Below are 15,454 nucleotides of genomic sequence, written 5' to 3' on the forward strand. Positions count from 1 at the left end.
AGAGAGAGAGAGAGAGAGAGAGAGAGAGAGAGAGAGAGAGAGAGAGAGAGAGAGAGAGAGAGAGCAGTCACTGGATGAGAGACGAGCTGGTGGGGAGAAAGGGTTAGGGCACAGGTAGTGGGGTGAGTGGGTGGGGCCCTGTGGGGGTACATCACTGATCACCCCACACCACAAACACTGTACAAATGACGTACATGTGACACTCTCTCTCCTTCAATATGATAATAGTAATGATAGTAATAATAATAATGATAATAATAATAATAATAATAATAATAATAATAATAATAATAATAATAATGATAATAATAATAATAATAATAATAATAATAATAATAATAATAATAATAGTAATAATAATAATAGTAATAATAATAATAATAATAATAATAATAATTAGTTGTTCTATCACTACATCTCTCTGTTCATTGTTCACGTCATCAATTTTGTCATCAGAACTTAAAGGCTCTGATTAGGTCACCCCTTGCTCTTCTCTCTTCCAAGGTAAGCAAATGTAGGTACGTAGGTACTCGTAGATATGTAGTTACAACTTTTTTCCTTCATATGGTTGTACTAACACCGTCAAACGCCTGGACTTCCTCTTCCTTTGCCTTGATATGCAGAGTTTCATAGACACACACACACAGACCACACAGACCCCAGGGTCCGAGCGAGGTGTTCTGGCTTAAAACAACTAAAGACACAGACCCCTTTGAACGTAGCAGAGATAAATGATAGCGAAGGCAGAGAGGCAAAGGTTCTCTTCTCACCTCCCACCTGCCTCTCCACTCCTATAGTTCTAAACCCTTTATTATTCCAATGTTATGGAAGTATGTACCTTGATGTCTCTTATCCCCAACTCTTTCTTATCTTAGTTCCATATCATTTATGTTTGCTGATGAGATAGAGATAAGACATTGATGTAGCAGGAGGAGAGTGTTCAACACTCTCTCTCGCCCAGATGTTGGAAGGTGTGTGTGTGTGTGTGTGTGTGTGTGTGTGTGTGTGTGTGTGTGTGTACCTGTCGTAAAAGAAGCTTGACCCCCATGAACCTCACCTCCTCGAACTGATCAAAAGTTTTGATTAGTCGTCTCCCTGTGAGGTTGAGCGAGGCAAAGTAGAACAAAGTACTAGAAATCCTATGAAGCCTGCGTGGATATACATCCAGTAAAGGAGAGGGGAAGAAAAACACACGTCCTCGAGGGCTAGTGAGCGACTGAGACGGTCCTCGTCCTTCATTTATTGAGTGGAAGAAAACGCCCACATATTCGACACCTGGCAACTTAGAGGTCAGTGGAGGGTATAAGAGGTCACAGGTCAGGCGGAGGTCTTCTACATTCACACCTACCGTTCCCTTGGGACCCTGCAGACAATATGGTCACCCAGCCACTGTCTGATGGTCTGGTGTAGGGAGGACCACACAGACCCCTGTTGCTGGACGAGAGGGGCCCTCCAGGAAGATCCCCCTGTGTGACGCGTCCTACGCCTCACGTCACGATGTGGAAGAGGTATGGCTGGGTTCCCCCTGGGGAGGTGTGGCTGGGTTCCCCCTGGGGAGGTGTGGCTAGGTTCCCCCTGGGGAGGTGTGGCTGGGTTCCCCCTGGGGAGGTGTGGCTAGGTTCCCCCCTGGGGAGGTGTGGCTGGGTTTCCCCTGGGGAGGTGTGGCTAGGTTCCCCCTGGGGAGGTGTGGCTAGGTTCCCCCTGGGGAGGTGTGGCTAGGTTCCCCCTGGGGAGGTGTGGCTGGGTTCCCCCTGGGGAGGTGTGGCTGGATTCCCACTTGGGGAGGTGTGGCTGGTTTCCCCTTGGGGAGGTGTGGATGGGTTCCCCTAAAGGAGGTGGGGCTGGGTTTATACACCTGTGTATGGTTGTTCATACACCTGTGTATAAACAGCCCTACTGAACCTAATAACCTTGCTCTTATTATATCTATCTATCTATCTATCTATCTATCTATCTATCTATCTATCTATCTATCTATCTATATATATATATATATATATATATATATATATATATATATATATATATATATATATATATATATATATATATATATATATATATATATATATATGTATATATATATATATATATATATATATATATATATATATATATATATATATATATATATATATATATATATATATATATGTATATATAATAGATAGAGAGATATATATATAATTGATAGAGATGCCCTGTGGAAGGTATTACGAGTATATGGTGTGGGAGGCAAGTTGTTAGAAGCAGTGAAAAGTGTTTTTCATCGAGGATGTAAGGCATGTGTACGAGTAGGAAGAGAGGAAAGTGATTGGTTCTCAGTGAATATCAGTTTGCGGCAGGGGTGTGTGATGTCTCCATGGTAGTTTAATGTGTTTACGGATGGGGTTGTTAGGGAGGTGAATGCAAGAGTTTTGGAAAGAGGGACAAGTATGAAGTCTGTTGTGGATGAGAGGGCTTGGGAAGTGAGTCAGTTGTTGTTCGCTGATGATACAACGCTGGTGGCTGATTCGGATGAGAGACTGCAGAAGCTGGTGACTTAGTTTCGTTATGTGAATAAGAGCAAGGTTATTAGGTACAATAGGGTTGAGGGACAAGTCAATTGGGAGGTAAGTTTGAATGGAGAAAAACTGGAGGAAGTGAAGTGTTTTAGAAATCTGAGGGTGGATTTGGCAGCGGATGGAACAATGGAAGCGGAAGTGAGGTACAGGGTGGGGGATGAGGCGAAAGTTCTGGGAGCGTTGAAAATGTGTGGAAGGCGAGAACATTATCTCAGAAAGCAAAAATGGGTATGTCTGAAGGAATAGTGGTTCCAACAATGTTATGTGGTTGCGAGGCGTAGGCTATAGAGAGGGTTGTGCGGAGGAGGGTGGATGTGTTGGAAATGAGATGTTTGAGGACAATGTGTGGTGTGATGTGGTTTGATCGAGTAAGTAATGAAAGGGTAAGAGAGATGTGTGGTAATAAAAAGAGTGTGGTTGAGAGAGCAGAAGAGGGTGTTTTGAAGTGGTTTGGGCACATGGAAAGAATGAGTGAGGAAAGATTGACCAAGAGGATATATGTGTCGGAGGTGGAGGGAACGAGGAGTGGGAGACCAAATTGGAGGTGGAAAGATGGAGTGAAAAAGATTTTGAGCGATTGGGGCCTGAACATGCAGGAGGGTGAAAGTTGTGCAAGGAATGGAGTAAATTGGAACGATGTGGTATACCGGGGTCGACGTGCTGTCAGTGGATTGAATCAGGGCATTGGGTAAATCATAGAAAGTTCTGTGGGGCCTGGACGTGGAAAGGGAGTTGTGGTTTCGATGCATTATACATGACAGCTAGAGACTGAGTGTGAACGAATGTGGCCTTTGTTGTCTTTTCCTAGTGCTACCTCGCACACATGAGAGGGGAGGGGGATGGTATTCCATGTGTGGCGAGGTGGCGATGGGAATGAATAAAGGCAGACAGTGTGAATTGTGTGCATGGGTATATATGTATGTGTCTGTGTGTGTATATATATGTGTACATTGAGATGTATAGATATGTATATTTGCGTGTGTGGACGTGTATGTATATACATTGTGTATGGGGATGGGTTGGGCCATTTCTTTCGTCTGTTTCCTTGCGCTACCTCGCAAACGCGGGAGACAGCGACAAAGCAAAATAAAAATAAAATAATATATATATATATATATATATATATATATATATATATATATATATATATATATATATATATATATATATATATATATATATATATATGTGTGTGTGTGTGAACGCAAAGAATTTATCACATCAAAGGAGCCCATATTTCCCTGCTCCTGGAAGTAACGCAGCCTTGGGCTGCAGGAGACTTAGTAAGAGTTCCTGGGTAACACAAGGACTCTCACAGAAATTGGACTTGAGATGGTTGTAGATGAAGTAAGATAAAGACATCAATAATATAAAGAGATACATGTACTTATTTTGTGTTGATGTCTTAAGTCTACTGGTGGTTGCAGGTGTAGGTATGGTACCTGCCCCACCACACTTCTATAACACAGAAGAAACACAGTTTGGCCTTCTAATCCAAAAATACCGTATCATTCAAACAGAAACACAACTAATACGCAGGATCTTTTATATAAAATATACTTTTTTTCTCAAAAAGATAATCTTTATAAAGCTACCAAAGTAATTTTTAGAAAACGCATTGATAGTAGGAGGAAAATGGGATCCACTAGTTCACCTGCGTGACTCATACATTTAACAATGTTGCAGACTGTGGTTGCTGACGGTGGCGGTGTCGGTGGTCAAGACAGCGTCACAGATGACGGCCAACAAACTGCTACTACTTTACGAGGAGACAGACGCCTTTTGCCCCTGTGTGCCGCGTCGCCTGTGTCCTAACTACTACGGGATGTCGCCCTTCGACATAGCGAATTACGGCCCTCTGCTCCCGTGTCGTATCATCGGGCGTGTGCGTTGCTGCAACGGTTCTGCAATCACCGACTTCATGAGCCAGAATGGACAAGAGGGACCAGTGTTCGCTGGAGGCAGCGGCATCAACGTCACGGGTGGAAGCAGCGGTGGCATCACTGGAAGCGGTGGCGCTCTTGGGGGTCCCATTACTCCAGGGGGTGATGGCAGACCTGGAAGTAGTGGTAATGTTCTAGAAAGGCCCGACAGTGCGGGAACTGAAGGTGGTTTTGGAAGGCCTGGCGGTCCTGGAAGTGGTGGTGGCGGTTTTGGAAGGCCTGGCGGTCCTGGAAGTGGTGGTGGCGGTTTTGGAACGCCTGGCGGTCCTGGAAGTGGTGGCGGATTTGGAACGCCTGGCGGTCCTGGAAGTGGTGGTGGTGGTTTTGGAACGCCTGGCGGTCCTGGAAGTGGTGGTGGTGGTCTTGGAACGCCTGGCGGTCCTGGAAGTGGTGGCGGATTTGGAACGCCTGGCGGTCCTGGAAGTGGTGGTGGTGGTTTTGGAACGCCTGGCGGTCCTGGAAGTGGTGGTGGTGGTCTTGGAAGGCCTGGCGGTCCTGGAAGTGGTGGTGGCGGTTTTGGAAGGCCTGGCGGTCCTGGAAGTGGTGGTGGTGGTCTTGGAACGCCTGGCGGTCCTGGAAGTGCTGGTGGTGGTCTTGGAAGGCCTGGCGGTCCTGGAAGTGGTGGTGGCGGTTTTGGAACGCCTGGCGGTCCTGGAAGTGGTGGTGGTTTTGGAAGGCCTGGCGGTCCTGGAAGTGGTGGTGGATTTGGAACGCCTGGCGGTCCTGGAAGTGGTGGCGGATTTGGAACGCCTGGCGGTCCTGGAAGTGGTAGCGGTTTTGGAAGTCCTGGTGGTCCTGGAAGTGGAGGCGGTTTTGGAACGCTTGGGGGTCCTGGAAGTGGTGGCGGTTTTGGAGGTCCTGGCGGTCCTGGAAGTGGTGGTGGATTAGGAACGCCTGGCGGTCCTGGAAGTGGTGGCGGTTTTGGAACGCCTAGCGGTCCTGGAAGTGGTGGCGATTTTGGAACGCCTGGCGGTCCTGGAAGTGGTGGTGGATTTGGAGGGCCTTCCGGTCCTGGAAGTGGTGGCGGTTTTGGAAGGCCTGGCGGTCCTGGAAGTGGTGGCGGTTTTGGAAGGCCTGGCGGTCCTGGAAGTGGTGGTGGATTTGGAGGGCCTTCCGGTCCTGGAAGTGGTGGCGGTTTTGGAAGGCCTGGCGGTCCTGGAAGTGGTGGCGGTTTTGGAAGGCCTGGCGGTCCTGGAAGTGGTGGTGGATTTGGAGGGCCTTCCGGTCCTGGAAGTGGTGGCGGTTTTGGAAGGCCTGGCGGTCCTGGAAGTGGTGGCGGTTTTGGAAGGCCTGGCGGTCCTGGAAGTGGTGGCGGTTTTGGAACGCCTGGCGGTCCTGGAAGTGGTGGTGGATTTGGAGGGCCTTCCGGTCCTGGAAGTGGTGGCGGTTTTGGAAGGCCTGGCGGTCCTGGAAGTGGTGGCGATTTTGGAAGGCCTGGAGGTCCTGGAAGTGGTGGCGGTTTTGGAACGCCTGGCGGTCCTGGAAGTGGTGGTGGATTTGGAGGGCCTGGCGGTCCTGGAAGTGGTGGCGGTTTTGGAAGGCCTGGGGGTCCTGGAAGTGGTGGCGGTTTTGGAAGGCCTGGCGGTCCTGAAAGTAGTGGTGGATTTGGAGGGCCTTCCGGTCCTGGAAGTGGTGGCGGTTTTGGAAGGCCTGGCGGTCCTGGAAGTGGTGGCGGTTTTGGAAGGCCTGGCGGTCCTGGAAGTGGTGGCGGTTTTGGAAGGCCTGGCGGTCCTGGAAGTGGTGGCGGTTTTGGAAGGCCTGGCGGTCCTGGAAGTGGTGGCGGTTTTGGAAGGCCTGGCGGTCCTGGAAGTGGTGGCGGTTTTGGAAGGCCTGGGGGTCCTGGAAGTGGTGGCGGTTTTGGAAGGCCTGGGGGTCCTGGAAGTGGTGGCGGTTTTGGAACGCCTGGCGGTCCTGGAAGTGGTGGTGGTCTTGGAAGGCCTGGGGGTCCTGAAAGTGGTGGCGGATTAGGAACGCCTGGGGGTCCTGGAAGTGGTGGCGGTTTTGGAACGCCTGGCGGCCCTGGAAGTGGTGGCGGTTTTGGAAGGCCTGGCGGTCCTGGAAGTGGTGGTGGTCTTGGAAGGCCTGGGGGTCCTGGAAGTGGTGGCGGTTTTGAAAGGCCTGGCGGTCCTGGAAGTGATGGCGGTTTTGGAGGGCCTGAAGGTCCCGGAAGTGGTGGCGGTTTTGGAAGGCCTGGCGGTCCTGGAAGTGATGGCGGTTTTGGAAGGCCTGGCGGTCCTGGAAGTGATGGTAGTTTTGGAAGGCCTGGGGGTCCTGGAAGTGGTAGCGGTTTTGGAAGTCCTGGCGGTCCTGGAAGTGATGGCGGTTTTGGAAGGCCTGGCGGTCCTGGAAGTGGTGGCGGTTTTGGAAGGCCTGGCAGTCCTGGAAGTGGTGGCGATTTTGGAAGGCCTGGCGGTCCTGGAAGTGGTGGCGGTTTTGGAAGGCCTGGCAGTCCTGGAAGTGGTGGCGGTTTTGGAAGGCCTGGCGGTCCTGGAAGTGGTGGCGATTTTGGAGGGCCTGGCGGTCCTGGAAGTGATGGCGGATTTGGAAGGCCTTCCGGTCCTGGAAGTGGTGACGGATTAGGAACACCTGGCGGTCCTGGAAGTGGTGGCGGTTTTGGAAGGCCTGGCGGTCCTGGAAGTGGTGGCGGTTTTGGAAGGCCTGGCGGTCCTGGAAGTGGTGGCGGTTTTGGAGGCCCTGGTGGTCCTGGAAGTGCTAGTGGTGGCCTTGGAAGGCCTGGCGGTCCTGGAAGTGCTAGTGGTGGGCTTGGAAGGCCTGGCCATTCTGGAAGTGGAGGTAGTGGTTTTGGAAGACCTTACATTCCTGGAACTGGTAGCGGTTTGGGAAGTTCCAGCAATTCTGGAGATATTAATGACCTTGGAAGGCCCGACAGTTCTGGAAATGATGGCGGTGTTATTAACGGTAACATTTTCGTGACAGAGAATGATAATATAACTGGAGGCAGTTCTGGAGATCAAAGTGAAAGTAGTCCTGAAGATGTAAGCGGCTCTGAAAGCACAAGCAGTCTTGGAAGTGATGGCAGCTCTGGAAATGTAAACAACTTTGAAAATCCTGTCAGATTCGGACCTGGAAGCATTTCTTCAACTGGAGGCAGCAGTACTCTGGAGACCGAAAGTGGAAGCGCTTCTGAGACTGGAATTACTACTGGAGGGGAGGAAATCAAACCTGATAATGGCGGCGACGGTCCAGGCGACCACGGAACGCTTGATGATCATCTAACGACCACCACCACCTCTCCCGACCTGGAGCTGGCGTACTTGCCACCTCCGCCACCAGGGAGTTACTTAACCCACCTACCCAAGGAGTTGTCGGTAAACACAGGTTCCTTGCCGACTTCTGTGTTGGCTGTTCCATCCACCGTCGATAGCGATGGTTCACATCCTGACCGAGAGAACTTCCTGGACAACCAGGGCTTGCGTATTTCTGTCTTGCCTTCACTTGTATCTCAACGTAGCCAGCAGGAATCAGAGGCATCACAGCATGCCACACAAGAACTGTCAGCATCACAGCATACGAAGGAAGTAACAGCATCATCACAAGATACCCAGCAAGCATCAAGAACAACACATCATACCAAGCAAACATCAACAGCATCACATCATACCCAGCAAACATCTGCAGTATCAGCTCCCGACCAGCAGAGCTTCCTAAACAGCCAGGCACTCCTCATTTCTAACCTAAATTCTTCTACATCGCAGTATGCCCAACAAGCACCAACAACACTACTGCAAGCACCAACAACACCACTGCAAGCAACAACATCACTGCATCACCAGCAAACATCACAACATACCCATCAACGAACAACCGCATCACAACATGGATCACCTGCAACATCCCCGCTCGCCAAACCGTCTCTTGAGCTCTTGAGCCAGCAGCTGTCAGCGGCCATCCTCCACGCCCAACAGCTACCCACCACCACCACCACCACCCCCAGCCCTTCACGGCAGACTCCAGCACCACCCCCACCCACCGAACATCCCCTGCTCTCTCCCTCAGGGTGGCTGGCTCCGTACTTCTCCCTGCTGCCGCCCTCAGCCTCCCTGCCGCCCTTCATCTCCTCAGCTTCCTTCGTCACCTCCATATCGCCCATAACCGCTTCATCAGCATCTTACCCCACGAGTCAGCAAAGACCATCAGCGGAGGACGCGATGTCTTCTGAGGACTCCTCGCAAGCCCTAGTCCTACACGTGTACGAACAGTCATCTGGATCAAAGCGACCAGTTTCATCCGGTGTGCCATTCACCACGCCTGGGACGCCACCAATCCTCGCCACCATCATACCCACCTCACCGTCAGCTGACCACATTCCCTCCATCCTCAACCACCTGGCGCATCTACCCACGCTGCCCCTGGAGAACGAAGGAGGGGCAGAAGAGGGGCACTTTACCCTCCTCCACTGCGTGCCTTCCGCTAAGTGTCATCGCCCTCTGGGACGTCACTTCCTCAACTCCTGCACGTACGAGCCACCCCCGGCGTGCGCACAGGGCTACGTTCGTTGCCTCGACAGTTTCCACGGCCACATCAAACTCAGTTGCTTCAGTAATCACACATCACCCGTGAGTACAGGGGGGGATGGCGACGCCTCATCAGAAGGTGTGTTAGGCGTTGAGACCAAAGACTTTATCGCGGGCTCCTACGCCAGCGACGCCGATGGTGAGCGTGTGAACGCTGGGATATTGATAGGTTACCACAGAGATGCTTCGAGCTACGCCTCACACAACCTTGCCCACGGCGGTAGTTCTATACACAGCACCTCCCTCACAGTGGGCACGAAGATCCAGTGCGTTGACGTCAGCAAGTGCGCGCGTCACTATGGTTCGCATGTGAGTGACTGGACCAACTATGGGTTCCTACCGTTCTGTCCAGCTGGGCAGGTTCGCTGTCTTGATGGCATGCCACCGCCACAGAATGATGGTCATACCACATCTGATGACCCTCAACCACAACAGGACGGTAGGTCCACAACATCTGATGACCCTCAACCACAACAGGACGGTAGGTCCACCACATCTGATGACCCTCAACCACAACAGGACGGTAGGTCCACAACATCTGATGACCCTCAACCACAACAGGACGGTAGGTCCACCACATCTGATGACCCTCAACCAGAACAGGACGGTAGGTCCACCACATCTGATGACCCTCAACCACAACAGGACGGTGGGTCCAATTCTGCAACAATCCAGAACCCTCAGAACATCAGTCATGGCAACCAGGACGGAAACTTAGTCCTCCAGACTTCGCATCAATACTCCACTTCTGAAGCATCCGTCCATCACCACGGGTCACAACAACAGGGTAGCCACCGAGGGCTGGAGAAGCAGGGACACCATCAGGGATCGCAAGAGATTATCATTTTCAGCGACTCCCATGAGGAAGAAAGCACTCCCAAGACTTCCCAAAGCACCTCTGCTAACGCACGGTCGACCCAGCCTGATGGAGACGCCGCGAAAGGTCATCACCAGGATCTAGACGTCACTGGTGGTTCGACTTCCTCCGAGTCAGATGTTGAGACTCGAGGTCAACAAGCGACCCTCCTTCAGCAGTCGACAGATGCAGAGGTAGATCACTCCTCTCCTCCTGTCTCCAGCTTCCTCTCCGACTCACAGCACCAACCCAAGTCTCCTGTCCCCACCACACTCCCTGCCCAACAAGACCCACCCCGGCCAACTGCCTCCACCACATCACCCAGCTCACAACACCCACCCCAGCCTGCAGCCACCAGCTCACACTTCGGCCTCCCGCAGCAGCACCTGAAGCCCAATCCAATTGCTTCTGTTTCCCCTGAGAAGCAGTCGACCTCCTCAGCCACCGAGACTGGATCGTCATCCCTCACTCGACGGCCAGACTCGAGGTTGTGGACCAACCCTCAGACAGATATCAACCGTGTATTTAACCTTAAAAATCCTCTCCAGTTTCCTGTGTCACTACTGTTTTAGTAACGCTTGAAGATCATGATTTATTCTGTTTTAGTAACGCTTGAAGATCATGATTTATTCTGTTTTTTTTTTTCTTTCTTTCTCGTCCGTAGAATTTGTGTTATTACATGTCTTTGTATTAATTTCCATTTATGGGTATTTTTGTAATAAAAGTTGGCAAAGTTACTGAGAGTTCGGTTTGATGAAATAAACAGACATTAGATAGATATTCTGTCTTATTTACATTCGACTGTGGACTTTATCGACGTTAAGATATAAACTGTTGTATTTCCAGTGCAACTGTTTGCAACTCAAGGATAGTTTTTTACAATGTGTCTCCCCTGTAACACACCACGTCACATGCTTCTCCCCTGTAACACACCACGTCACATGCTTCTCCCCTGTAACACACCACGTCACATGCTTCTCCCCTGTAACACACCACGTCACATGCTTCTCCCCTGTAACACACCACGTCACATGCTTCTCCCCTGTAACACACCACGTCACATGCTTCTCCCCTGTAACACATTACATAAGGGAGGTCGAGCATCATCTAATGTACATCTGTCTCCTCTGTGTGTGTGTGTGTGTGTGTGTATGTGTGTGTGTGTGTGTGTGTGTGTGTGTGTAGATGGCTACGCACATGACAGGCTCATGGTCATGTAGCTAATAATGATAATAATTAATACTCTTTTGAGTTATAACTTTTTCAGTGAAAAAAGGACAGAGAAGATAGAACTCCTTGTTTTCCTATATAGTATAAGGACACGTGATGAATCTAGATGTACAGGAATAATAATACATGATGAATAACGTGAACACATGATGAATAACGTTATACAATTGTAACAATATGAATAATTATGAGAAACTTTTCTATCCACAGTAAAAATGCCTGATACATTTTGAAATGAGAGCGAACATTAGCAGACCTACTCTTTCATATATATATATATATATATATATATATATATATATATATATATATATATATATATATATATATATATATATATATATATATATATATATATATTTATATGTATATATATATATATAAGCTTCTTATCTTTTCCCTCATTAAGTCATTCAGAGGAGATGATATACCGCGTTTTGTGAGGGGGACACCCTTGGTTCACTGGTTGACAGAAGCTTTGCCTCATAACTCGCCCTTACAGTAACTGAACACCACTCACTCACACAATCCCTCCCTCACCCTCACCTCACAACATGCGATAGGCTCATCATACACATCATCACCTGCCAGACGTACAAGCACACCAAGTATCAGCTGCAACTTCTCAAAGTGATTGTGTATATCAAGTTGATCGTGTTCCTCATCTTAGATCCAGTAGTCCTTCACATGCAAATATCTGATCCACACACACCCACACCCTCCCTCACACACACACCCAAACCCTCCCTCACACACACGCCCAAACCCTCCCTCACACACACACGCACACACATACACACCCACACCCTCCCTCACACACACACCCAAACCCTCCCTCACACACACGCCCAAACCCTCCCTCACACACACACCCACACCCTCCCTCACACACACACGCACACACATACACACCCACACCCTCCCTCACACACACACCCAAACCCTCCCTCACACACACGCCCAAACCCTCCCTCACACACACACCCACACCCTCCCTCACACACACACACACACACACACACACATACACACCCACACCCTCCCTCACATTCTCCTCCTCTTCCCCTCGTGTATATGTATGAGTAAAATCAAAATAACAAATGCTAGATTATTCAAGATCCTTAACCACATGTTTAAAACCTTTTAACCCAGAAATATTGAATAAAGAGGAGAAAATTATAGATAAACGCCATTTATGTGATCCATTTCATTGAACTGTCAAATCATACATAACGACCGTGGTCAAACTGCCCGTTACCACGTATTGGTGGTGATCTAGCCTGGCCTGGCCTGCCCTCAGGCTGGCTAGGGTCAACATGCTCAGTGTGCCCCCACCGTGTTCCCAGGTGAGAAGGTGACCACACGCACACGGCAGACCATACGGAGATCTACACTCGGTGGGAAGGCAAGTCGTTGAACACGGCAGATGCCACAGTGTTGTGTGTGTGTGTGTGTGTGTGTGTAAACAAACTGCAGACTTCTTCGTGAGTTTTCGAGAAAATTGCGGAACGTAAACCAGGAAATTATATACCAGATGCACTTTCGTACTGGGAGAAATTATGGTGTTTTGTTTGTTTGTTTTTTTGGACGGAAAGAGATGCGAACCATCTGTTTGTCAACTTAGAAAACTTGGTTAAGAAATGATGGATGATAAGTGTAACCTGCATTCCTGCGGAGAAAGACGTCACAGCCCGTCACCCGCTGGGCGGAGGAAGGCGTCACAACCCGTCACCCGCTGGGTGGAGGAAGGCGTCACAACCCGTCACCCGCTGGGTGGAGGAAGCCGTCACAACCCGTCACCCGCTGGGTGGAGGAAGGTAAGCGGAATGATTAGTTCTTCATCATCCTGTTTGGTCGTCACGTTTCCCGCTGATTCTGTTGTTACGCCGTCACCTCCCCCACTCTGAGCTCCGGGTTGTTACGGTGGACATTTGGTGGGTAAGGGGGTGGCGGTGGTCGCTGTCTGCTAGTCAGGGGTTGAGCCAGACTCTACCTTGAGGACGGTACTGAACTCTACTGACGTGATGGGTAGTAGATATGTTTCGTCACTGCTCAATAGGGAGATCATCGGCGCTAAGTCAACCCACTCCAAAAAAAAAAGAGAAACGCGCACCCGGCCGCGCAGGCCACATTGTGACGTCACGCGGCCCTGAACGCTTAGTTGCAAAGAAACTGCGAGGGAAGGTATGGATATTGTGAGGGAAGGTATGGATATTGTGAGGGAAGGTATGGATATTGTGAGGGAAGGTATGGATATTGTGAGGGAAGGTATGGATATTGTGAGGGAAGGTATGGATATGGTGAGGGAAGGTATGGATATTGTGAGGGAAGGTATGGATATTGTGAGGGAAGGTATGGATATTGTGAGGGAAGGTATGGATATTGTGAGGGAAGGTATGGATATTGTGAGGGAAGGTATGGATATTGTGAGGGAAGGTATGGATATTGTGAGGGAAGGTATGGATATGGTGAGGGAAGGTATGGATATTGTGAGGGAAGGTATGGATATTGTGAGGGAAGGTATGGATATTGTGAGGGAAGGTATGGATATTGTGAGGGAAGGTATGGATATGGTGAGGGAAGGTGTAAAAAGTGCGAACAAAGTGTAGACGAGTCTACGTTTTCGATAGCTTTGTACCAGCACGTTTTCTTTGTTTAGGGCCAATGACGTAGCATACATGCTCCACCCACATGCGCATGGGTCACATTGGTATATATATATATATATATATATATATATATATATATATATATATATATATATATATATATATATATATATCGTTAATGGGATGGCTTTGATTAGGGCCTCAGCTGCCCGTGCCGTCTCAGCTAACATGGACAAACAATTACATACGTGACTCCCAATATCCCACAAGGAACATTTCTAATTTCCTGTTCGTGTGTCTGGGGGGAGGATGTCTATCACAGGGGAACCCTGAGAGTGATAGATGATACGGGAATAAATGGGAAAGCCCACCCAAAGGCAAGGCAAGAGGAGTTGAGAGCAAAGTTAGTCTCTCTCTCTCTCTCTCTCTCTCTCTCTCTCTCTCTCTCTCTATATATATATATATATATATCCTCCCGCGTCTCTAGTGGACAGGCCAGAGAGCCTGGAGCCCAGCAGCAGCTGTCCTGTAACCTCTTCATATCCACAAAAGAAACAAAAGGTTTCCCGTCATCTCGACGGGACATTACTACAGGCATTGTGGCACTCGAGTCTGAACCTAATCCCTGGGACACTTGCCTCCACTGATAAGAGATAGTCTAGGGAGATTTTCTTATCTGCAGAAGACTGTATGACGAGGGACGTTGATTGTGCAAAAGCACAGTGTTTGGTCAGGTCAGGTGATCTTGGTTCATGGCAGACAACACATAAGCAGCGCGTCTGGTCAGGTCAAGTCTAAGTTTACGTCACGTTCATGAACACGGTGTCAAATCAGGTCATGGTGAAATTCTTTTATGGCCACAAGATTATGACAGAATTAGAGTAGGTCAACACAAGGTCTAGGTTGTGGTAAAGTTCAGCTGAGCTCAGGTGAAGGTCAGGCTGGCTGGGGTTAAGGTCAGGTCATGTTAAGGTTAGGTCGTGTTAATTTCACGTTGGATTAAGGTCAAGATAAGGTTAGACAAGAATAAGGCCGGGTCAGTTTCAGTGCTTGTTGAGGTTCACCTGTCTTAGGGTTAGATTAAGTTCTGGTTTAGTGAAGGTCAGGTTACGCCTTCAGGGGGCTCAAATATTCAGGCCCCGGTACCCCAAAGCCTCCTTTTTTTTTTTCTCTCTCTCTCTCTCTCTCCATCCCTCCATCTCCTCCTCCTTCTTGGCCTCCCCTCCTACCTTGCTCCCTCCACGTATCGATCCTCGTGGTCAGTCCTTTCTCACTTGTCCTCCCCATGTCTCCAAACCCTGTCTCTCAATCAAACTACACTCACTACTATGCCTCTCTCTCTCTCTCTTATATTGTCATCCCGTAGCTGATCAACCCGCCTCTCACCACGTATTGACCTAAGGCATTCCACCCTCCCCCATTCTGTTGCATTCACGGCACAAAATTCAGGTCGAAGCAAGACTGTGGCCATTGCAGTACCTTGCAACTTACCCATCACTGATGTAATGGACAGTAGGTTCTCCTTCCATGGTCTCCTACATGCACGTCTCGGCGTATCCGCCATGGTTCCGCTGCCACATCCTCTTCCAGGTCCCTAAAGACCTCCGCCTCTCTCCAGGTCCTGGCTATTCCAGCCCGCACCATCCACCCTCACCCTCCTGCTGCATCTCATTGCCTCACTTTTCTCCACGTTTGCTCTCAACTTTCTCCCCTCAGA

The 15,454-nt window shown here is 49.4% G+C and overlaps 1 protein-coding gene across 1 annotated transcript; it reads left to right on the top strand.

Annotated features, from left to right (window-relative positions):
- Positions 1 to 1,324: 1,324 nt before the first annotated feature.
- Positions 1,325 to 10,676, top strand: LOC139755135 (uncharacterized). The gene is made up of 2 exons (XM_071673273.1): positions 1,325 to 1,508; positions 4,251 to 10,676. The coding sequence occupies exons 1-2, from the start codon at positions 1,498 to 1,500 to the stop codon at positions 10,468 to 10,470; spliced, it is 6,231 nt and encodes a 2,076-aa protein (XP_071529374.1). The 5' UTR covers positions 1,325 to 1,497; the 3' UTR covers positions 10,471 to 10,676.
- Positions 10,677 to 15,454: the final 4,778 nt, after the last annotated feature.

The sequence above is a fragment of the Panulirus ornatus genome, chromosome 18 (genome assembly GCF_036320965.1).
Source record: "Panulirus ornatus isolate Po-2019 chromosome 18, ASM3632096v1, whole genome shotgun sequence".
Taxonomy (NCBI): domain Eukaryota; kingdom Metazoa; phylum Arthropoda; class Malacostraca; order Decapoda; family Palinuridae; genus Panulirus; species Panulirus ornatus.